Source organism: Antennarius striatus, chromosome 2 (genome assembly GCF_040054535.1).
Source record: "Antennarius striatus isolate MH-2024 chromosome 2, ASM4005453v1, whole genome shotgun sequence".
NCBI classification, from domain to species: domain Eukaryota; kingdom Metazoa; phylum Chordata; class Actinopteri; order Lophiiformes; family Antennariidae; genus Antennarius; species Antennarius striatus.
In genome coordinates this window covers 7580877-7606633 of record NC_090777.1, presented here as the reverse complement: position 1 = coordinate 7606633, position 25757 = coordinate 7580877, and the positions used below count along the sequence as shown (strand labels likewise).

The window sequence follows — 25757 nt, the reverse complement described above, 5'->3', positions numbered from 1 at the left end:
AGATATTGCTGAAATTTGTGTGGAGAATGTTCTGTTAGCTTGCTGCAGTGTCCTCAGGAGAACATACACTCAAAAAAATAAATCATTGGATGAACATGACATTATCATGCCACCTATATTCCATCAAAACAAACCAAGTTAAGTCAACTAATCTTGACTATGTTGTTTCAACAAAACATACATTTGTTGGTGCTACATCATGTGAATATGTTCATTCAATTAGTTTGCCTTTCACTGAATTAAAATCTAGTTATTTAGTTATTCCAGTCAAATTCAATTACATTTGGTCTATAATGGTGAAACACTTTAAATTCAACCTTGTTTTCTGAACTAATTTGGGTTTTATTAATTTATTTGTTTTGATCTTTTTGAATAAATTAAGGTTTTATCCTTTATACCATTATAAACCCAGAAAAATGACAAAATGCATTACAATTTATATATATTTTATTTTACCAACAACAGTCAAAAAGACTGCAAACATACAATAACAACAAATCACAAAAATAAAATAACAAACAAAATAAAGAGACAAACCAACTGAGCATTTTCCATCTTCAGACTTGGAAAAAATTGAACAAACAAAAAAATCTGTTTTACACATATTTGGCCAAATACTTTTGTTATCCTTCTTGTCTAGTCTGAGTCATGCATGAAGCTTATTTTCCAGGAATTGTGCTTTGGCAGACAATCTCTGCCCATCCAAATTCAGCAGAATCTTCTGCATCACTTCAAACGTGCATTTAAGTTCTGGAGGGTAACTCAGGTTCAAACAGTATGTCAGCCCAAACAACAGAGCACAAGCTGTCCCAATGTCCCCCAACTCACAGAGGACCTGGACACCTTCAATCAGGACACCAATGTCTGCTGGGTCATCTCCAGGCTCCGCTCCCTCCTTCCTTATAACATACACTCCCATCAAGGTTTGCTCCATTGAACTGTGGGACTCGATGTCTGTGTCCTGTTAAGAAAAGTACGACAAACACATTTTCTTATGTAGATAAGCAATATAGACGCATACGTTCCAAAAGAAGCACAAAAGAAGTACCTTCTACAGTTGGACATTCCAATGAGAATTAAGAATTTGAAATTTAAGGAAGTTAATTACAGAGACAACTGTCACTGAAAAAGAGCTCCAGATTTACCAGCTAGACTAGTAATCAGATTTTAAAATATCACACCACACAGTGAACGGTTTTGCATCTGCCACAAAACGTAAAAGAAAACTGCATTTTGATGTTCATTTAGATGGAATTGTCGATGGTTTCACAATTGCCAATATGCACTATATCAGCTAATAGAGTAGTACGTGTGCTACTAACTGACAGCAACCACGATCACGATGCAGTACCACAGTCCTAAGTTTAAAAAAAAAGTTTCTCAGGCACTTTAAAGCTCAAAAAGCAGCTGATAGCACGATTCCAACACAATTCTGTCTGGGCTTCAAATGGTTTGTTTTGCTGTCAAAACTATTGCTTTTTTAACCCTTAATTTTTAAATTTAATATACCAGGAAAGTAAATATGTGCTCTGTCTAATTGATCAATAGACTGTTCAGACTGCAGGCAAATCGCATTCCAATCAGATTTCCCTTTCATATGCGATTTTAAGGGCTGACTGTTCACACTGTTTTTAGCAAGTGTCCAAATGTGATCTTGCTCCGCTCAGACTGGCCCACATAATTGGCTGATCTGACAGATTGCCGTAGCAACGACATCGGGACAGAGGCGTCCTCCATGCTCCGTTACGCACAATGCTTCTTTTAGCACGTAGATCACTAACTGTAAGAACCGATCGGTGTTTTGGAGCTGTTCCGGCTGAGATGCATTTGTCCAAATGCAATTTGAAGCTACCTCCGGAATGTGAATTCAATCCATCGAGCAAAAATCTGATTTTATGTGGTATGTGACTGTTCAGACTACAAAAGAGCACCACTTTCAATCTGGAAGGGCTAAAAATGTGATTTTTCAGTATCTTCTGTCAGTGAGCTATTTTCAACTTCATTACATGACACATCTGCAGAACAACCAGCCTGCACATCATCAGGGGCGTCTGACCCTCGAGCTGGGTCCACAAATCTAACTAAACTGGCTTTGAAGTCTTTGAGTGTGTGTGAATGATGCTTCCTCTTTTTGTGTGTGTAAAAAGTACTGTAAACATTTGTTTTGAAAGGACAACCAAAAAACACACAACTGTCTCGTTACTTCGTAGGTGTGTTCCAATATGAACAAAATAATCCCTCTCACTGCCAAATTCAGCACATTCACATAATTCACACTTAAATGTCACTGAGTTAGATGCCGTCTGTGTAAGATGAGCAGAATTAGCTTTATGGACATGGGTGGCAAGTCCACTCCATGTCTTGAATATGCGGGGACAATTTACATATATGCACACATATTGTTGATCTCGTCCATAATGGTGGAGTAGTCTGTGATGTTTAAGTAGTTTGTACCTACTACTCTCCTTAGTTGTACAATGTTTGCACTGCCAAATATAGATCACTGAAAGTTGAAGAAAGAAAAACATTAGCAAATGACGTATTGAGTAGGGAATATCAATACAAAGGCACAATAGATGGGTCGGTGAGGTGCAACTAATGATGGTATCTTTGTATATTGTGATTTAATTTTAGGTTTTTTTAAAAATATGAATTCAAGGCAAAGAAAACTACTGAGTGAAAAGTGAAAAAAAAATATTACATCTTTATTTCTAAATTTTCTATTGAAAGTTATGTTATTAATAAAAAAATTAAAATTAAGAGTTTATTTAGTTTTTATATTGTACTATTTGCAAAACTCAATCCTTGCGTAGGCTTCTATATTCTGTTATTACTTTTGGGATGCATAAACATCATGTTGGGATGCAATTTTCTTCCTGAAGTGCATCCCAGGGTAAAATGAACTCTGCATATATGATAATGAATCAACAGTTTGTTAAATAAACAGATTGTTAAATAAATCCGTCATCATGAATTCTCACTTAAAAAAATAATTCACTGTTTTTAATGATTTTTTTCATTTATAAATTTAATTTTTGTCTTTTATGTTTTAATTCATGATGTCACTTTATATTGGTAAACTTTAAGCCAATCACATGGCCCTTACGTAAAAGATAATGAACTCAGTAACAACTACCAGATTAGCTATTTAGCTCCTATTTAACAACGTGGAAAGTTATTGTTAAAATATGACACGGTGGCACAGTGGGTAGTGCTGTTGCAGCACAGTTCGAGTCTCGGTCTGATGAAAAATTTATTGTAAAACCACCAGCTAGACATTGCTTTAAATTAATACATCATGCAAAAGCAGTAACTAAATACCAGTAACTTTATGTACTCACAATTAGACTGGTCAACCAAGAAGTCAATAAGCAAAAAAGCTTGAATTATTATTTGGCTTCAATGTGAAGAGACTGTAGGCCCGTTTCACGAATGCAGGGTTAACAAACCCTGAGGTAAACCTGTGGTTCTGGGTTGACTTACCCTTAACTTGGAAAATCAGGGATTTTGGTTTCACAAACGCTTTTCAGGACTAGTTTTGTTAACCCAGAGTAAGATGTCCTGCAGTTTAACAGGCGCGACAACTCAAAAACAAGCCATCATCAATGGAGCCCTGATTCAACAATTCACCATGACGACGGACGAGACCCGCACCGCAACGCTTTACGGAAGTCGAAGTACAGATTTTAATCTATGCACATGAAGAGTTTGAGGACATTTTCAGAAGAAAGCAACAGCGGTGCACCTTCATAGAAGAAAGAGGTGGCGAGGGAGTGAATTGCTGCTCAAGTCAATGCGTAAATTGAAACTTAATATGTTGCACTCACGGTAAAATTACTTAGGTAAACGGCTTCAGTAATAGTTTATTAATTTATTTTATTTAGTCCAGAGGGGGAGAAGTGCACATGTCAGCAGCTGAGAATAAGATATAAAAACATTGTTCACACAGGTCAGACTTCCACATCATCACATTAGGGATCCTCATCACGATTGATATTGTACTGTAAATATAGTGGACGTTTGACATTCAATTGTTTTATCGCCAACATAATGCTCTTTTCACGCAGATAAATGTCCTCTCATCTATATCAAGTTCTGTTCAATAAGGAAACATTTAAACGTTTTATTGTTGTGTAAATAAAACAGCAAACTGAAATTTTAATACATTCTCATCCTTTTTTAACAGAGCATGGATGGACAGTAGCAGAAGGTTCCCAACTGCACAGATTATTACAGTGAAATAGTTACGCAGTAAACACCAGCGGTTCATTCTGTGGAATTCATATGCAACTGTATGTTTTAATGTCCTCCTCTTGTATTCCCAACTATCTGCTCAAGAAGATTATAGAAAAAATACAGAATATAGAATTTGTTTACTAGGACGTCCAGCAGAGCTGAACATAGAAATACTGGAGCACAAGTTAGAGGTGGGTGATGGTCACAGGTGAACCATGTTAACTATTGGAATGTTAACTATTGTAACGATACAAAAACTAATTTTGTATTTGTCAGAAATAAAGATGACCAAAGGAAATGTGTATTGTATGTTTTTATTGCCCTCTATGATGGTGGTGATGGTGACTCTGAAATGATTCAGATGGTGTCTGTCACTGCTCTGCCGTCCTGGATAGCAGGAATCATCCTGATGTGCTGTATCCTGTAATGTATAGTGGATGCATTAGAGTGGATTAAACAATGAAGACAAGTGAATTATTGTGTAAATCTTCAGGTTGCTGACCATATTACAGTCTGTTGCTCAGGTAAGACTCATCATACATCCTTGAATCAGGAACAGACCCAGACCTCCACATCAGGAATGTAGTCTGCAGCATCAGACATTATCTGGACAGATGTTAGTTCATATATGATGCAGTCTTTAACATGTTGAAACAGTGTTCAGTCTACATGTACCTTGATGGGAATGTGGGTACCATCTATGCAGCCAATTAAATTGGGAAATCCTAAAAAAAACTAAAGCTAATAATACAATTTTGAGGTTGCAGCATAATATCATTAATAGAATATAATTTCAAATTCATTTATCAGATTTCTACATTATTCACCTGCAATCCTGTCAAACTCATCCTTGATGATTCTGATGGGTTTATCTGCAGGGAAATAGGAAAACTGGGTTAAAAGTTTCAAGGCAAGGCCCACTGAGCATCTCTCACATCACATAGAAAAATTATCATTTCTGAAAAAACAAAACAAAACTGAATGCAGCGCTACACACAGTGCTTCTGCAGATGTATTTGGGTGCGTGTGTGTGTGTGTGTGTGTGTGTGTGTGTGTGTGTGTGCGTGTGTGATGGATTTGAACCAGTACCGATCATAAAGAGAACTGGGTATGACAGGACATCTGAATGCGATGCAAAAATATTTAATTGTCGGTGACTTAATGCTGAAACTCCATCAATGGGATCCTTGTCGAATGGACACGCCATGTTTGCCTCTAAAAAAACTCTAAAATACGGAGTTATTTATAAAACCTTACGTCAGTCAAACTCTCCGTCTGACAGGACCAGGAAATGAACGGCTGTGAAAGGGGACGGAGTCAGAAGCGAGGTGGAATAACACCTGCTCCTGACCAGGCTAGCTTCAGACAAAGAGTCTAGTTCTAGGGACATGGAATGTCACCTCGCTGGGGGGAAAGGAGCCAGAGCTTGTGAGGGAGGTTGAGAGGTAACGGATATAGTTGGCCTCACCTCCACCCACAGCTTAGGCTCTGGAACCCAAACCCTTGAGAGGGACTGGACTCTCCACTTTTCTGGTGTTGCCCAAGGTGAGAGGTGGCGGGCTGGTGTGGGCTTGCTTGTGGCCCCACATTTCAGCCGTCATATGTTGGGAGTTCACCCTGGTGAATGAGAGGGTCGCGTCCCTGCGCCTCCAGGCTGGTGAGAGGTATCTCACTGTCGTTTTGGCCTACAGGCCAAATGGCAGTGCACATACCCGGCCTTCTTGGAGTCCCTGGGTGGAGAACTGAATAGTATCCAACTGGGGATTCCATTGTTTTCCTTGGAAACTTCAACGTTCACACAGGCAATGATAGTGAGATCTGGAAAGGGGTGACTGGGATGAACGGCCTCCCCTATCTGAACACAAGTGGTGTTGTTATTCTGTGCTAGTTAGTTTGTCCATAACGAACACCTTGTTCAACCAAAGGGATGTCCATAAGTGCACATGGCACCAGAACACCCTAGGCCAGTCTATGATCGACTTTGTTGTTGTATCATAAAGACCTCCAACCGCATGTGTTGGACACTCAGGTGAAGAGAAGGGCAGAGCTGTCAACCAATCACCACTTGGTGGTTATGGATCCGCTGGCATGAAGGGGGCCAGACAGACTCGGCAGGCCCAAATATGTTTTGAGTCTGGCAGAAACCTGTCAGTGAGGTCTTCAACTCCCACCTCCGGGAGAGCTTCTCCCAGATCCTGCAGGAGGCTGGGGACATTGAGTAAGAGCAGGGAACAGGTGGAGGAGAAGAGATCAAGAAGGTGGGGGATTTTTAGTATTTAGGGTCATTAGTCCAGAGCAATGGAGAGTGTGGAAAAGAGGTGAAGAAGCATGTACAGGCAGGATGGAACGGGTGGAGAAAAGTGTCCGGTGTGATGTGTGATAGAAGAGTTTCAACTAAAATGAAGAGAGACCAGCGGTGTTGTTTGGTCTAGAGACAGTGTCACTAAGGAAAAGACAGGAGACAGAGGTGGAGGTAGCAAAGATGAAGATGCTGAGGCCAGACTGAGATAGTTTGGACATGTCCAGAGGAGAGATAGTGAATATATTGGTAGACGGATGCTGACTTTTGAACTGCCAGGCAGGTGGCCTAGAGCAGTGGTCCCCCAACCCCCGAAGAACTTATTTACATTACTTCCGTTTTATTTATTTTGGAGTCTGAAAGACGTTAAATTTGAAAAGTGACGTCTGTGTGGAAAGACGCACTGACAAATTCATGCGTCTGTCCCGCTTGACAGGTCTCGGTCACGTGACAGGTTACCAACACACACACAATGAAGCACCCATAAACGCACCAGTGTTCTGGATTAAAGTCAAGGCAGATTATCCTGAGATCGCCCAAAAAGTATCGAAAACCCTGCTTCCATTTCCAACCTCCTGTCTTTGTGAAGCGATTTTCTGCTGTGTCCGAAAACCAAACTGCGGAGTAGACCAGACATATGGTAAACACTTCAGGTGTCATTGTCTCCCGTTACCCCTAGATCAGCGGTCCCCATCCACTAATTGTCATTATTGTAATTAATATTATTTGATTGACTTGTTCACCGTTCTATTGGAAATTATCAATATTTCTCCTGCGTTGAATGCACTGATTGTAAGTCGCGAAATTTCAAAATAAACCTCATCAGTGCAGTCACTTGAATCGAGTTTTGAATGTAATTATTTCTTATAATTATTTCGTTTACAGAGACGAAATAGAGATGTTGATTATCAATTTATGAAAAAAAGTTTATTGTCTGTTGATGTCTACATTTTACATAAAACAACTGCGAACGATTTATTATTAGACTACAGCTGTCCTGGCGTCATTAACGATTATCGAGCAAATGAAGACCGGTCCGTGAAAATATTAACTTAGATGAAACCGGTCTGTGGCGCAAAAAAGGTTGGAGACCGCTGACCTAGAGGAAGACGAAAGAGGAGGTTTATGGAGGTAGTGAAAGAGGACATGAAGGTAGTTGGTGTGAGAGATGAGGATGCAGAACACAGGGTTAGACTGAGGGAACTGATTCGCTGAAGTGAAAAGCTGAGAGGAGAAGAGTACCAAATATCTTTTAAAATAGAGTTGGCAGGTTAGTTTGGTATTTATTGCATAATTTAATCAGATGTGAAATGGGGCTCCCAGCCCTTCTCACATCAAGCTGTTGAGGTGTTAAATGATTTTGATTGACCAATAGGTCATTGAACTTTATGATCCGTTACTGTACGCTTCCTTCCTCCCGTCTACAATACATAAAGTACTCCAATTAAAATACTTTATTTTTCTGCACGATTTTTTAAATTCAATAAAAAAACATGGTACACAAAGATCAAATTAAAAATGTCTTACTGAGGTACAGTTCAGCTGATAATTGCCATTTTGTTCATCCAGTAATATTGTAAACAAGATAAAAAGTACAAGCTAATACAAATACAATGTTTTGTATAAACTATTTAAAGGGATCCTCTTATGAAAATCCCACTTTTTCAGGTCTCTACATACACATAGTGGTCTTCCCTAACCCGACCAACTACTAGAATCTGGTAAACAAATGATTCCTGCATCAATAGATATTTGGAGTTTTAGGAATTCATCAACCGGACCGAAACAAAATGATACGATTTTGCTGGAGTTGAATTTGTGATGTCACAAATCTGCTCTGTGATTGGACAGAGTGATTGACGATATTGATTGGTTGACATGCCCAATAACGTGGCCATCCCCGAGGGGAGAGTTTGTTCAGGCTATGGTAGCAATGTGCGGTAATGTCCTAGCTCAGAGCTACACACTGAAAGTTGCTCACAAGCTGTTGAACTCAGCATTTGGCTAACTAGTTGGATCCACTTCATTCATGTATGTGTGTGTGTGTGTGTGTGTGGTTTTTTGATCTGGATATGTAGCGCTGTGTGGTAATGACCAGGTCAGAGCTACATACTGAAAGTTCCTCACAAACTGTGAATTCAGCTAGCATTTGGCTAACTAGCTAGTGCTGCTTCAGTCAGGTGTGTGTCCGTCCGAGGCTATTCACAGCGAACACATACCCAGTTGCACAGTAATTACTCATTCAGAATTGTCTGAATGAAAGCAGCTTTAGCTCTTCTAAGCGATCGCAGAACCACACACACACACATACAAGAGAAAAAATTGGTCTTACCTGTGATGGTCTTTGTCTGTCTTGCTTTTGAATTTTATTTTATGGTTTCAGTTCATGTAGTTTTCTGGTTTTGTTACTGCCACATTTAGTGATTTGTTGCACCTGGTTTGTTTTCCTTGACTGTTTCGTTTGGTATTTAGCCAACCCGTGTTTAGTTCCTACCATAGTTGATTAGTTGTCATTAGTTCCACCTGAGGATAATTTAGCACCCTGGCACTTCACTTCTGTTTAGCACTGTCAGTGTATTTAGTATTCATTTAAACAAATATTGTGCATGCCAATTGTTACTGTATTACTTGACCGCTTTTTGTACGACCACGAGTTTAGCCTTGCCTTGTCCGTTCTTGTTTCGGTTTTTTGACCCCTTGCCTGTTTGACCACAATTTTTGGATATCCCGCTGGTGTTGTATACTCTGAGTTTTTCCTGATTTTTGAATACGGACTGATTGCCTATTTTTTCATGATGAAAAACACCCCCCACCCCCTCTTTTATATGACAATTCACACCCTCATTATAAATTATTCCTCTGTACTATTTTAGCACAGCAAGATAATCCTCGGTTAATCTGAATGACATTTACCGGTATATTATGCACAATTTTAATCCTTATCAATACCATTTATAACCCCCTTTACAGGTAAAGTACACACTAGGTTCGTAGGGCTAGGTCGGAAAAAAGGTTGGACACGCAATGAGTAAGAAAGGAGAACACACGTGTCAGTTTCAGTAACACTGTATTAACACTTTTAACAAATAAACAATTTATAACCACTGCCGGCAGTCATTTTAGTTACTGGGTGCACCCTTAATGAAATAAAATAAAATATCTTTCCCAAAAACAGTTCCGTCCAACTGTCCTAGGAAGTCCATTTCCTCAGCCCTACCACTCTGGCAGGACAGCACATGAAGAATGGGAAAGTCCCTCCTTAGTCCAGATGCTCACTCGGGTAGCTCGCCCTCTCCTCGTCAGAGAGAGAATCATTCCAAATCCAGGGTCCAGAATCTCAGGGTATCAAAAAAAAAACAGCCTGTATAACATAACAGGGCTGATATAAATCTGTTCAAACTCTATTAACTGTACAGTTTTATTCTTTTTCTAGCATCCAGGTAAATTGTAACTTTTCATGGTTAACTTATTAAAAGATAACTGCTGCATTGAATGTATACACATGAAATGTCCATTTCACTGTTGTATAGTTAAAACAAAATCATGAAATTATAGATTAACAATCAGAAACGCACATACTAATGATCTAAACCAGTCAGATTTAATCTTGAAACACTATATGCTGTATAATGTAACATAAAATCAATCTCATCACATTACTGTTCTTACGCTCCACTAGGTGGCTAACACACCACGAGGCTGGGCTAAGTCGCGGAGCTATCTGCTAATGCAGCTAGTACTCATCGGGACAAGAAAGTAATAAAACAACCACTGGATGTTCCCAGGGTCGCTTCAGTGGTTCACAACTTTTATCTGCTCGCACAGTCTCTCATACCAACATAAAGAATTTACAAGTTTTATCCCATAGATTCTCCGTGTCTCTGTTACCGTCTTGCTGCTCTGTTTGTTTCGTTGTCACACACTATTACCGTGTTCCTCGCATGAAAGGGGGCGGGACATACGTTGCCCTAGCCAATAGCAACTCAGCTCAACTGAAACGGACCAATGGAATCACTTTTTAAAGTTTTTTTTTTTTCTTCACAGGACCACCTACTGACGCACAGGCCTCTGGGATAAAATGAAATTATAAATGAAAAAGAAGATTAAAATAAGAAAGATTGAATGATAAATGTATGAATTAAAATTAAAAAAAAGGTGCTCTAAATGAAAGAACATAAGTTAAATATGTTTCTCATATTTTAACGTTTTTTTTCCCCCCACATATTTTAGCAACAGTGTTTCCACCCGGTTACATATTACAAGTATACAATTAATACTACACTATTAATAGTGTACCAAAAAAGGAAGGGTGGCAAGCGTTGGAAACTAACTTGGTGTCTATCATGTGCATTGAGCAGAACTCTGTAATGGATTTTTGGATTGCACACATATTTACAGCCACATTCACCGCTATCAGTCTGCTGGAATAAGATAGAACCCCAATAGGCCTTCGTACCATTAATAAAGAACTTTAGGGCTGGATTAAAAGTGTGCCTGTCTCAGCTGTTTTGGCTATGTCAATGTTGACTCTGTAATTAGTAAATAAAGCACTAGACATCTAATTTTGTAACTGCTGATAGACTGAAGCTGGCTGTTTACCCTTTTTCAATGTTGTCAAACTAAATTAATCTAGCCACACTGAAGCAGGGAAAAACCCAAGGCTTCTTTCAACAATTTCAGGGGGAAATATCCTGTCAGGAGAATATAAAAGGTATTTTTATTATTGTGTGTTGTCATTATTCATGCTGACTGCATCACACTTGAATGGAGACAATGTAACATTCAGGGATTTTGGACTACCGTCTGATCTTATATAGTAAGGGCTTCATATTGACTTACACTCCTAAAAATTTTATTGAATTATACATTTTTCTAAACAATAAATATTATTTCTTCTGCTTGTTCTTACAAAGGTTTAAGTAACTTCATTTAATTTATCTCTCATTTTAAGGTTGTAGTGCCATTTACGTGTACAGCAGAGCAACATTTTCTTGTCATATATGGAAGCACATGTACCATCTATGCACTCATAAAAGACTTGCCCTGCCCAATTGGTCTGATCACATCATTCAATTTTCAGTCATTGTATGTAATTGGAGTTGTGTTCACATTTTGCTGCAATGGTTTACAATTATGCAACACACTGTCACGGTGTGAAATGTTTTTAGTGACTGCCAATGTGTTTAAGGTTTAGCAAAATTAGTCCAAATACTTGAACAGTTTAAGGTTTGGCTAAATGCATTTGAATTGACAAATTAGTTTTAGCGACTAATAATTTGGTTTAGATAATGCCGAATCGCGTTTCAGCAAATGTAAAAAAAACATCAAAAAACTGTATTAATATCTATTAATAACTGTATTAATACTTAAAATACAAAGTGAACGTTTGAAAGTGAAAGAGTTTATTTGTATAATTACTTATATTTATAACACGAACGTGGTAAATGTTTATATTTCTTTAATACGTCAAAGTACAGTATAAAACGGAGAGAATTTGGCTCTATAATCAACATACTGTAAATTCGTAAGTTTGCCATTTTTCCTTTGGTAGTAGATGAACGTCTCGACATTCCGAGGTTTCTTAGATACCTGAAGGCGTCACGTAAATACCCAACGTGCATTTCGGCGCCGCCATCTTTCTTGTTATGGTATCTTTGGAGAAGTGTTAGAATACATTTAGGGGGAATCTGTGTTTTACACTGGTATTAAACTCCTCTGCTTGTTAAGCGTACATTCAATTTTATAAAGGAAAACATGGCGCAATACAAAGGAGCAGCCAGTGAGGCTGGAAGAGCCATGCAGCTGATGAAAAAGCGAGAAAAAGAAAGAGAACAGCTTGAACAGCTAAAGCAGAAGATTGCTGAGGTTTGTTTTTGCCATCACTTCAAATTACAACGTATTTCACAGTATGAGTTATCGGTATGGTTGTTGTCTAGAGCCAATTTAATCTTGTGTTGTTGTCGAAAGTCAGCAAAGAGCATCTATCTTGAGTTATAGCGGCCGGCATGGTCATGAAAGGGGACGCCGTTACTGTTTTGAAAAAAAAAAAAAAAAGCCTACATAAAATGTTATCCATGGTGACATTGCTTTGTAAAAGTACTTTGTGAATTTTTTTACTGTATCCCCTCTTTGAACACCCTGCTACTCCTAGTAACAAATATAAATGGCAAAAATCAGTCGATGCATCGTCATGTCTCGTTTGGTTTTTTCTGGCAGGACAATATGGTGAAGTCCAACATCGATAAAAAATTCTCGGCTCATTATGATGCTGTGGAGGCAGAGCTGAAGTCCAGCACAGTCGGTAAGTTTTATGTTGATACACATGAGCTTTAGCAGTCTTTTTTTTTTGACCCGCCCTACTCTTCCTCTGATTGGCTTGTTTTCTCTGGTTTTTGGTTGCATTGGATGAGGTTACTGGCGTCAGGTAAGCGATTTAGAGAGGGACATTAGAGCGGTGTTCACCGTTTGTCACTGGGGGAAGAAAGTAATATAATACTGAAACATGACAGAGATGTGCCTGGAGAGTCCTTTAGGTTCAACAGAATAGTTTAGTTAAAACTAGAGTGTGCATTCTTAATTTCCCTTCGGGGATTATAACAGTATGTAAAATTAAAAAAAAGACGCGTTTTCCATGCAAATGTCCTAATCTGTTCCAAGCCCACAAAGATTCCGACATAAATGTTTTACAAATCCTAAAAATGCATCAAAACATGTAACATATACATGTTATGATTAGATTATTACACAATAAATGAGAGTTGTGCATAACGTAAAAAACAAAGAATAGAGTCAAGAATAATAATGACGGTCATTTACCTTTTAACTGCTGTCCTCATTGCTGTCCTGTGTTTTTACATTACATAAGTCGAAATTTATTTCGCAAGTAGAGGTAATATTTTCCTGCTGAGAAATTTCGTAAGTAGAGACGTTTGTAAGTAGAGGTATCACTGTATTATTTAACTGAGTGCACAGCTAGCTCTTTTACCTTAAATAAAAGTAGACGCAGGCAAATAAATTTAAAGCCTTTATGTAAGATTGAAAAACACACACAAACCTCAGAATTAAAAATAAAGTGCATTCTCATTGATTAAAGATGTCCCACCCTAAAGAACTGAAGGCCTACACTTCAAGTAAAAAAACATTAACATCTTCAGAAAGCGTAAATAAAAAGTTGCTCTTTCTGACTCTTGCCCTGCTAAAAAGCTGCTATTTCTTTTCAAGTAGACAAGAACCGCTCCTGTGCATTGCCTTTACTCAGCCACCTCACGTTGTGCAGTATATATCTGATTTTCAATGTCTCAACAACAGCTTTTAAGCACTTATTCACAACTGTCCCAGCACTAAAAGATTTTTAGATTAAACAAAAGATCTGATTGGCTGAACTGCTCTTCCGTATTAACTGGAGAAGCAGCACCCGCCATCACAGCCGCGACCGTCAGAAAAAAATCTCCAAGAAAATCTACCCTTGTGAATTTATCATAGAGTGGTCACTGTTCCGGACAGAACCATTCATTCATTCATGATTTTACCATACAGTGATACCTCTGTACTCGACCGCCTCTATACTCGACCAAATCGGTGCTCGATCAAAAAATTCGAGTAGAAGATGTATCGGACCCCGAACCGATTTTCGGTGCTCGACGAGCCGAGTCGACCCGAACGCGCTCCTCGGCTGCGCTCCTCGGCCAGCGGGTAAGCGTCAGTTCGACTCAGACCGCCAGCGGAGTAACACGTACACAAATTACGTACGCAAATTACGTACGCAAAGACGTACGGAAATTATAGCAAAATATGAAAGTAGTGTACGAGTGTCCGACCTCGCGTTGCAGTATGAAATGGCAAAGTCAACCATTTCCACTATGTTGCAGCAGAAGCAACTGACAATGGACAGGTTCCTTCTTAAAGAATAGAGGAAGGCTACTGCCCAGCCAGATTCACCTCCACGGACGAGAGAGAGAAGGGAGAAAACCCCTGGAGGCGCGTTACCTAGCGTCATCATGGAAGGGGATTCCCCTTCCATGATGACGCTAGTGCCATCAACCACTCTCTAAAACGTAAAGTAAATTATACAAAATGGTTTATAATGCTTTATCTTTATCATGTACTGCTTGTGCACATTTACATATTCATTGTTGTTTAGATACACGTTCTTATAATATTTTAGGTATTTTTCTAAATGGTAAGAACGGATTAAAATACTTTCCATTATTTCTTATGGGAAAATTGGTTTCGGTGGTCGAACAAATCGGTGCTCAACCACCACCTCAGAACGGATAATGGTCGAGTACAGAGGTATCACTGTATTTGGTAAATTTCTGTCACTGTTTCAAATGGGGGTGGCACAGTGACGCAGTGGGTAGCGCTGTCGCCGCACAACACGGCTCTCCGGAGTTTGCATGTTCTCCCCGTGTCTGCGTGGGTTCTCTCCGGGTCCTCCGGCTTCCTCCCACCTCCAAAAACATGCGCTTTAGGTTAATTGTCCAGTGATGCAATACTGTCTTGAGGTAAAATGAACTCTGCACTGTCAGATGGCTTCAGCTGCAAATCAATGGTGATAATATGGCAACTCCTACAGTTGGTTATGAATTTAATACAGATAAATAAGATGTGGGTGATTGTTGTTAACTTGTTTGCTTTCATGTTTTGATCAGGTCTGGTCACGCTTAATGACATGAAGGCCAAACAGGAGGCGCTTGTGAAAGAGAGGGAGAAACAGCTGGCAAAGAAGGAGCAGTCCAAGGAGCTCCAGCTGTGAGTTGTTTCTGCCTTTATATTTCACTTTCACACAGCAGGTTGAATTCTTCACACAAATTGGATGGTTCTGCATGGGAGCACAGCTGTTTGTCTGAAGCTGAAATGTTGAACTCAGTCCTGTACCTCAACCATCAAGACAAGCACAGGACAATCTGCATTCCGTCATCTTTCAGCTCTTCTTTCAGGTGTATCTGTGTGATATATTTCAGGGATCACTGTTTGAGAAAGATTCCTTTGGTCTGGACTTTCTTCATCAAAATCCTACAGCAGGAGAATTCATTTTAATATCCGTTCTCAGTTTACACCTTCAGCTCCAAAAGCAAGTGTATGTCAACCGCATGAACATCAATTAACAGTACATGTAACCTGAAGTGTACTTTATGGTTGTGTCACCACCGTGTCTTTGTGTGTGTATATAATCAATTGAATGTTATCTGTAGACTACAAATATGCAAGCCTAAAAATAACTAACAATGAGACATGTCTGTGTAGGTTATCAGTTATCCAGATCAAGGTAAATCAAAGAGAGCAAAAATTAATCAATAAATCTGCTGGTCTAAGGTTCGTTGAAGATGTTTCACCTCTCATCCAAGACGACCAAGACTTATTGTCTTACTGGTTTAATGGGTTTGTTGTTTTCTGCTCAAATATAAGTATCTGGACTGTCTACCAGTCTGAAGAACTGAAGAACCCTCTTGGATGAGAGGTCAAAGGTCTTCAACTAACCTTAAGAAAGTACAATTGTTTCTTTTTTTGCTGTTCTTGAGTAACAATGAGTCACAAAATAAATTTGTCAGCCTGGGATCATTCTTCCATCAGCTGGAAGCTTGAAGACCATCATTAGAAAAGTTTAGTTTCTCAGAAGCCCTGGATCATTGGATGAAGGCAATCAGCACCTAAATAATAATACAGTAATAATAATAATAGTAATAATAATAACTAGAACCAAGGCAGTCAGAGACTGCAAATTCCCGTGACTTACCCTGACCTACTGTCAGGATTGGTCAGGGTATTCTGAAAGTAGTACTTGACTAGTGCATAGACTAGTGCACTGAAAAAAAAAGTCTGTTTGATAAACATTTTTAAAAAAAAGTAAATCGGTTGCACATATTAAAATTATGTTTACTCTAAAAGGGTTATTCATGTTCAGTATACATAATTATCACTTGTTAAACCAAAAGTACTTTTTCATATACATTACACACAATGTGTTAATGTTAAATGAATATAAGCTATTTGATCACATTGCACACCATTGAGTTATATCACTTCAACATAATTAAATTCTAGTCATTCTACTTGATTTATTATCATTTCTATAACCTGATTTTTTTGTTATCTAATGACATGATTATATTCATAAAACAAAACAAGAATATATCTTTTTAAACCAAAACATCTTTATTTTGATAACAAGATCAATCAGTTTTACGTCTGTATCCACTCAATAACTGAATGTAAAACATCAAACCAAGTGTAATCAAATACATTTCACATGTAATAATGCACCCCCCTTACAGTGTCACATACACTGCAGAGAGAAAAGAGAGAAAGAGCATGTCAGTTAATCCATAACTAGGCTTTCTTTAAACAATTTAATATCGGTGTACAGTAATACTCAACTTAACTGCAAATATCTAAGCAGTTTTAGCATACAGTATACAAAATGCAGGCGACAAATATTTTCAAAACTGACAGCACACTTGTACCCAGGAGCTGTAGGTTCACTCTTTAATACCTAAGTTTTATTTTATTTATTTATTTATTTAAACAAATGAAAGGAAATTAAATTACAAAATCCACAATACTCACCACTACTATAGAGCCTTTGAAGCATCAAAATCCAACTGATGGTCTTCACTGGCTGTTCAGAAAGGCACCTATCAAATAAAATGCACCATTGGTACTATTGTTATTATAAACATTTCTATGCAAAAGATGAAATTAAACACCAACACTTGACATTGAGTGTTTTTCAAAAATACATAAATGGAAAAAATAAATATTTCTGACATAAATTTTATTGCAACTGGGTGGTGAAGTTTTAGAGAAATTAGGCTTATTTGTTTACATCTTGTACACCCTGGTTAAATATTATGTAGATTTAGAGCTTAAGGTGTATCTCAGGTCCAAAAGAATAAGGTGCTATGTCCTCAACAAGTTAGTTGCTGCTCATATACGAAGCTAATGTTAGCTATTCACATTGTGAGCATTACTGTTTCTTTATATAGATTCAGTAAGCCCCAAAGTTTTGTAAATATAATGAATTGTCATAATGACAAGAAAGTCCGTCCATTTCATGCATAACTCGATCTTATAAATATGAAATGATAACTTAAGTTGTTAACTCATCGTGCCCTGTCCTGTTTTTGTCAGACAAAATGCAGTTAAGACCAAAAGCATCATGATAACAAGCAGTAACAAGCTGTTACCAGCTTGTTACTGCTTCCTTTCGCATTTCACAGTAAAAGCCTTCGGGCCAAAACAACCATACTTGCCTTTAATGTAAATCGTCAACAGGAAGTTTTGCCTGATAGTAACTTGCAGTAGCTTAGCGTGACTTTATCTGACTTATATTGACACTGAAAGTCTAAATATAAGCTATGTGCCGATCTGCAGGCATTAGTGTCACCGTTTGAATCATCTCCCGTCGGCACACAGACAGTTAAAATTACAATAAATTTAAATTCAGAGCAAAAGTTAACTGGATTCAAGTTGATTTTAATAAGACGTGTCAGCAATGGAGCTCATTACAGAACAAAATGGATTCATGCCCTAATTGCATGCATTTCGTGAATCTTACAAGCATTATTAACGAATGTTTTCATGGTATTATTGTATGACGGTAACAACTATCATATCTATTAGCATACCTTAGTGAATGTTTACTTGGCTAACTAAAGTTCAAGTTGCATAATATTGCAAATCGCTTACTAACGTCTATAAAATTAAAGCCAAGCGAAAACGATGGCAAATAAGTACAACTCTTGTTTGAAAACGTCCCCCCCCACCCCCTTTCTTTCTTTACCTTCTCCAAGTAGCTAGTCTCTCCAGAGAGCTTCCAAAGTCCGTTCCAAACGGTCGTGTGGCACAAAAAAATGAAATGAAAAATGAAAACACGACTGATGATCTTCCCGCTTCTGTTCAGTCTTCCTGGAGCTTTTTCCCACATCCGGTCATGAGAAAACATGATTACTTTTATGTCTCTGAACATGATTCAGATTTAAAGATTTTACATTCCTTGCAATTAAATAAATTCAACAAGATTGATATCAGTTCTGAAGCGGTATGTAATTCAGTCATGTTATATATACCAAATTAATTTCTGTAAAATGAACAACCTGCCATCTCCCATTTTTTCAGTGTGCATATGGAGAAGGCCAGTGTGAGTGAGACCATAGATCAAAGCTAATGCTTTGATCTACCTAGCTAGGTACATGGCTGGTAAATTGTCCATTCTTTGTTTTGTTGTAACAGGGTTTCAATTACGGTGACTTATCCACAATGGCAAAACACAGTGTTAGTCGTATGATTGCCCTGGTGCTGGCATGTTTTTTTCATCATCACTACCAAAAAATAAGATTAAACACACACACACAAAAAAAGGCACTGGATTTGGTCTAGGGTCTTACTCACACTGGCCTCCTCCCTCGTTTTTCTATCCTATTCGATTCCTGAGTGTACAAAAGCTGAAATTTGACTGTGAGTAAGGTGCTTTTTGTTTCATCTTTTTATCTGCATTTCTATTTGATGAACGAACGGACAAACACATGAACACTGACAATCACAATACATCACCGTTTTGAAGCGGGATGTAATAATAATTGCATGCTGCTTCAAAGCGGTGGTGTATTGTAATTGTCAGCGTTTGTGTGTTAGTCCGTTCGTATGTCCGTCCGTTAGTTAGTCCACCACATATCTTCGCAACGGTTGCTGATAGAAAGATGAAACAAAAAGCACATTACTCGGGCGGCAAAGGGGATGAAAATGAGATTATGACCTTGACCTTGAGAAAACTAGGTCAAGGTCAAATTTGAACATTGGTACACTCAGGAACTGTATAAACTTGGGTTGCTGTAGGAGCTGGTATGACTAAGCAACTGTGGCTCAGTTTAAAACAATTGAGAGCCACAAAATCCACATTCTGTGTCCAAGACTGCGGCACAGTGCACCGACGACCAATGCTTGTTGCAGGGAGGCGTGGGGGGGAGACCCCACCACTGGGAGGGTCTGGAGGGGCCTCCCCCGGGAAATTTTTTAGAAAATGGGGTTGTTTTCCTGCATTCTGGTGCTTTCTGAGGGCAAAATGCTTTCTGAGGGCTTTCTTTCTGGTGCTTTCTGAGGGCAAAATCTTCTGTGTGTGTGTGTGTGTGTGTGTGTGTGTGTGTGTGTGTGTGTGTGTGTGTGTGTGTGTGTGTGTGTGTGTGTGTGTGTGTGTGTGTGTGTGTGTGTGTGTGTGTGTGTGTGTGTGTGTGTGTGTGTGTGTGGTGATGGACAGGCTAACAGACGGGGTTAGACAGGAATCTCCACGGACTATGATGTTTGCAGATGACATTGTGATCTGTAGTGAGAGCAAGGAACAGGTGGAGGAGAAAATATAGAGGTGGAGGTTTGTCCTGGAAAGGAGAGGAATAATAAATGAAGGAATAACCGCCCTCCAGAGCCTGAGTCCTGCCCAGAGTTTCTTCCTCAATGAGGGACTTTTTCCCCGCCACCGTCGCTTATGCTTGCTCACCAGGACATTGTTGGCTTTCTATCTGTAAGGCGCTTTGAAAATGTTTTCAGATGTGATTAAGCGCTATATAAATGAAAGTTGATTGCTTGATTGATTGATTGATTGATTGAAGGTTAGCCGCAGTAAGACAGAGTACATGTGTGTGAAGGAGAGGGACCCATGTGGAAGAGTGAAGTTACAGGGAGAAGAGATCAAGAAGGTGGAGGATTTTAAGTACGTAGGGTCAACAATCCAGAGCAATGGAGTGTGGAACAGAAGTGGAGAAACGTGTACAGACAGGATGGAACAAGTGGCGAAAAGTGTCAGGTGTGTTGTGAAATTCGACCTTGACCTGATAGAAGAGTTTCAGTTAAAATGAAAGTAAAGGTGATGATGTTGAGGTTCTCTCTGGGAGTAACCAGGAAGGATAGGATCATGACTGAGTACATCAGAGGGACAGCACATGTTAGAGGTTTTGGGGATAAAGTCAGAGAGGCCAGACTGAGATGGTTTGGACATGTCCAGACGAGAGATAGTGAATATATTGGTAGAAGGATCCTGAGTTTTGAACTGCCAGACAGGAGGCCTAGAGGAAGACGAAAGAGGAGGTTTATGGATGCAGTAGTTTTTGTGAGAGAAGAGGATGCAGAAGATAGGGATAGATGGAGGCAACTGATTTGCTGTGGCAACCCCTGAAGGGAAAAGCCGAGAGGAAAAGACAACCCTGACCTACTTGCATAGGCCAAAAATCAAAGGTAGTGCTCTGACTTACTGTCAGTGATCAAAGCACTAGCATTAATCTATGGTCTTACTCACACTGGCCTTCTTCCTCGTCTTTCTATCCTGAGTATACAAAAGTTTCAATTTGAGCTTGACCTAGTTTTCTCAAGGTAAAGGTCATTCGTCCCCTTTGCCACCAAATTAATGTGCTTTTTGTTTCATCTTTCTGTCTGCAACGGTTGCAAAGATATTTGGTAAACTAAGGAAAGGATGGACTGACGAATGCTGACAATTACAGTACATCCCCGCTTTGAAGCAGAATGTAATAAAAGAAACACAAGGCAGTGGTTCTTGTCTTTCATGTCTAAACTGGGAGGAAAAAAAACAAGTATAGTATATAATAATTGTGTGATCATTGCCCGTTCTCCCTTCTGAATTTGTTTTTTTAATATTTCTGTTTACAGAAAATTAGAGAAGCAGAAAGAGAAGAAAAGAAAAGAGGAGCAAAAGAGGAAAATAGCCAGTTTATCATTTAATCCTGAAGACGAAGGAGATGAGGAAGAGGAAAATGAGGAAGACGAGCAGGATTGTGAGTATCGGTCTCTGCTGAAGCACAAATTCAACACACACCAGAGAGAAAATACTCCACTCCCCCTGTGATTTTCATTTCAGTTTCTTTTTTTTTAAATTTTACTGTAACATGACATTGAAATTATCAAACTATTGAATGCATTAAAATCCTTGGGACAGAATCTTTTTTTTAAATGTTTTCTAAAAATAAGGCAATATGAAGTTAACTTAGCTTTGTTTATATTTTGTTTTTATTTTAGTTTTGTTTATGTCCTGTTATTGCTGCATGTGTCTGTTAATGTAGTGTGTGTCTTGTGGTATGTCCTGTGGTGTCAGTGTTTCTTTTTCTCCTGGTGTTTATCCAGTATTTATTTATTATGTAATGCCTGAGCAGTGGATATGTGCAATTTCCTCCGGGATTAATGAAGTATATATCTATCTATCTAGTCTGGAAGTGATGAAAGCATGGATTAATTTCCCCGCATCATTCCGTTTTAAAATATGCCTGATATTAGCAATGTTCCAGAAATGGAAAAAGGCCGTTCAAGAAACCTGTTTTACGAGTGTGTTAAATGACTGATCCTGATCAAAGATGACACATAGGTTCCTCGCAGTGGTTTTGGCCTCAAAAGTGATGCCATCCAAGGCTATTACATCACTGGATACTACATCCCTAACAGCTTTTGAGCAGAGCACAATGACCTCAGTTTTACCAGAATTTAGATGTAAAAAGTTATTGGCCATTCAATCTTTAATCTCTTTGATACATACTTGTAAGTCACCCAACTGATTGATTCATCAGGTTAAATCGAGAGATACAATTGCGTATCATTGGCATAACAATGGAAGTTCATGGAGTGTTTCCTTATCAAATTACCAAGAGGAAGCATGCATAAGATAAACAATATTGGCCCAACAACTGAGCCTTGAGGAACACCATGGCTAACTAGTGGACTGGGAGGAGTCGTTATTAACCTTAACAAACTGGTAACGGTCCGTTAAATAGGCCTTACCCACCTCAATGCTGATCCCTTAATACCAGTTGTTTCATCCAGTCGTTCCAAAAGAATATTGTGGTCAATTGTGTCAAAAGCCGCACTAAGGTCCAAGAGAACCTGTATGGAAACAAGTCCTCTGTCTGAAGCGGTTAGAAGGTCGTTGCTAACCTTGACATGTGCTATGTACTATGATGCTCCTTAAAACCTGAATGGAAATTCTCAAATAAACCGTTGGATGTAAGGAAATCACATAACTGATTAGCGACTATTTTCTCCAAGATCTTGGATAAAAAGGGGAGATTTGATATGGGCAAATAATTACTTAGAACAGTGGGGTCCAGGTTGGGTTTTTAGAGAAGTGGCTTGATTACAGTTACTTTAAAGGACGGTGGTACATATCCAGTTGATAATGACAGGTTTATATTAAGGAAGAGGTTGCTTGGTAAAGGTAACCACCCTTGTAGCCACGAGAGGACACAAGCCAGTGTCTTATTGTGCCGGTCCCAAGCCCGGATAAATACAGAAGGTGGCATCAGTAAGGGTATCCGGCGTAAAATCTTTGCCAAATCAAACATGCAAATCTAACCTATGACTTCCATACCGAATGGGTTGTGGCCTGGGTTAACAACGACCGCCACTGGTGCTGTTGACCTACAGGGTGTTGGTGGAACTTGGACTGCTGTTCGTCGAAGAAAGAGAAGAGGAAAGTATGTTCGTAGGAAGAGAGAGAAGAGGAACACCAAGAGTATAGGACTGAGAGTAGGGACATTGAATGTTGAAACTATGACAGGAAAAGGTAGGGAGTTGGTTGACATGATGCAGAGAAGGAAGGTAGACATACTGTGTGTCCAGGAGACCAGGTGGAAAGGTAGCAAGGCTAGAAGTTAAGGAACAGGGTTCAAGTTGTTCTATCATGGTGTAGATATGAGGAGAAATGGAGTAGGAGTTATTTTGAAGGACGAGTTTGTTAGGAATGTCCTGGAGGTAAAAAGAGTGTCAGACAGAGTGATGAGTCAGAAGCTAGAAATCGAAGGTGTGATGTTCAATGTTGTTGGTGGGTATGCTCCACAGGTAGGATGTGAGCTGGAGGAGAAGGAGAAATTCTGGTTGGACTTTGATGAAGTAATGCAGAGCATACGGAGAAGTGAGAGAGCAGACTTCAATGGACATGTTGGTGCAGGAAACAGATGTGATGAGGAGGTGATGGGCAGGTTTGGTATCCAGGAGAGGAACGCAGGACAGATTGTAGTTGACTTTGCAAAAAGGATGGAAATAGCTATAGTGAATACTTTCTTCCAGAAGAGGCAGGAACATAGGGTGATCTATGAGAGTGGTGGTAGGAGCACACAGGTAGACTACATCTTGTGTAGACTGTGTAATCTGAAGGAGATCAGTGACTGCAAAGTAGTGGTAGAGGAGAGTGTAGCTAAACAGCATAGGTTGGTGGTGTGGAGGATGACTCTGGTGGTGAGGAAGATGAAGAGGGCAAAGGCAGAGCAGAAGACGAAATGGTGGAAGCTGAAAAAGGAAGAGTGTTGTATGACTTTTAGAAAGGAGTTAAGACAGGCTGTGGGTGGTCAGGAGGTGCTTCCAGAAGACTGGACAACTACAGCTAATGTGATCAGGGAGACAGGTAGGAGAGTACTTGGTGTGTCATCTAGAAGGAAAGTAGATAAGGAGACTTGGTGGTGGAATGAGGAGGTACAGGAGTGTATACAGAGAAAGGTTAGCTAAGAAGAAGTGGGACACTGAGAAAACTGAGGAGAGTAGACAGGAGTACAGGGAGATGCAGCGTAAGGTGAAGGTAGAGGTAGCACAGGCCAAACAAGGGGCTTCTGATGACTTGTATGGTAGGTTAGACAGTAAGGAGGGAAAGACTGATCTATACAGGTTGGCAAGACAAAGAGACAGAGATGGGAAGGACGTGCTGCAGGTTATGATGAGCCATACAATGAAGTTATGGGAAAGAGTAGTGGAAGCTAGACTAAGGGCAGAAGTGAGCATTTGTGAGCAGCAGTATGGTTTCATGCCAAAAAAGAGTACCACAGATGCAGTATTTGATTTGAGGATGTTGATAGAGAAGTACAGAGAAGGCCAAACGGAGCTGCATTGTGTTTTTGTAGATCTGGAGAAAGCATACGACAAGGTGCCCAGAGAGGAACTGTGGTATTGTATGAGGAAGTCTGTAGTGGCAGAGAAGTATGTGACAACGGTGCAGGACATGTATGAGGACTGTAACACAGTGGTGAGATGTGCTGTAGGTGTGACAGAGGAGTTCAAGGTGGAGGTGGGACTATGTCAGGCATCAGCTCTGAGCCCCTTCTTGTTTGCTATGGCGATGGACAGGCTGACAGACGGGGTTAGACAGGAATCTACATGAACTATGATGTTTGCGGATGACATTGTGATCTGTAGTGAGAGCAGGGAACAGGCAGAGGAGAAGGTAGAGAGGTGGAGGTTTGTCCTGGAAAGGAGAGGAATGAAGGTTAGCCGCAGTAAGACAGAATACATGTGTGTGAATGAGAGGGACCCAAGTGGAAGAGTGAGGTTACTGGGAGAAGACATCAAGAAGGTGGAGGATTTTAAGTAATTAGAGTCAACAGTCCACAGCAATGGAGAGTGTGGAAAAGAGTTGAAGAAGCATGTACAGGCAGGATGGTACGGGTGGAGAAAAGTGTCAGGTGTGATGTGTGATAGAAAAGTTTCAGCTAAAATGAAAGGAAAGGTGTACAAAACTGTGGTGAGACCAGCGATGTTGTTTGGTCTAGAGACAGTGTCACTGAGGAAAAGACAGGAGACAGAGCTGGAGGTAGCAGAGATGATGATGCTGAGGTTCTCTCTGGGAGTGACCAGGAAGAATAGGATCAGGAATGAGTATATCAGAGGGACACACATGTTAGAGGTTTTGGGGATAAAGTCAGAGAGGCCAGACTGAGATGGTTTGGATATGTCCAGAGGAAAGATAGTGAATATATCGGTAGAAGGATGCTGAGTTTTGAACTGCCAGGCAGGAGGCCTAGAGGAAGACGAAAGAGGAGGTTAATGGATGTAGTGAAAGAGGACATTGGTAGTTGGTGTGAGAGAAGAGGATGCAGAAGACAGTGTTAGATGGAGGCAATTGATTCGCTGTGGTGACCCCTGAAGGGAAAAGCCAAAAGGAAAAGAAGAGAAGAAGAAGTTGCTTAGTAAAGGTAAGGCTTCTTTGATGAGTTTTGTTGGAATTGGATGTAACACATAGGAGGATGGTTTAGCTGTAGAGACTATTTTAATCAGCTTACTGATCTGTATTGGAGAAAAGACATCCATAGAACTAGAAGATTCAGGAGTCACATGTTTGTTTTGCGGTTCTCAGAGATCTAAAGAAGGACTAGAGTTGGTGGAGGACAGGATGCCATTAATTTTGTCTATGATGAGCAGGATCTTATTATTGAATAAATTCATAAAATCATTGCTGTGGAGACTTGAT

General features: G+C 39.6%; 1 protein-coding gene and 1 long non-coding RNA gene across 4 annotated transcripts in view; one reads left to right on the top strand and one right to left on the bottom strand.

The window, feature by feature from the left end:
* Window positions 1-39: 39 nt before the first annotated feature.
* LOC137606585 (uncharacterized) lies at window positions 40-9285 on the bottom strand. Of its 2 annotated transcripts, none has more exons than XR_011037876.1 (4): window positions 9201-9285; window positions 5064-5108; window positions 4739-4842; window positions 40-4657 (listed from the first exon to the last, which is right to left on the bottom strand). It is a non-coding gene; the product is annotated as an uncharacterized lncRNA (long non-coding RNA). The 2 variants fall into 2 exon arrangements; XR_011037875.1 differs by lacking the exon at window positions 9201-9285 and adding an exon at window positions 8868-9173.
* Window positions 9286-12167: 2882 nt separating this feature from the next.
* The window catches only part of fam50a (family with sequence similarity 50 member A), a 29198-nt gene continuing 15608 nt past the window's right edge, over window positions 12168-25757 (top strand). For both annotated transcript variants that reach the window (XM_068332381.1, XM_068332372.1), the window contains exons 1-4: window positions 12168-12400; window positions 12752-12836; window positions 15187-15286; window positions 21188-21312. In XM_068332381.1, the coding sequence (XP_068188482.1) occupies window positions 12290-12400; window positions 12752-12836; window positions 15187-15286; window positions 21188-21312 (421 nt within the window). In that variant the 5' untranslated portion in view covers window positions 12168-12289. The remainder of the gene's footprint in view (window positions 12401-12751; window positions 12837-15186; window positions 15287-21187; window positions 21313-25757) is intronic.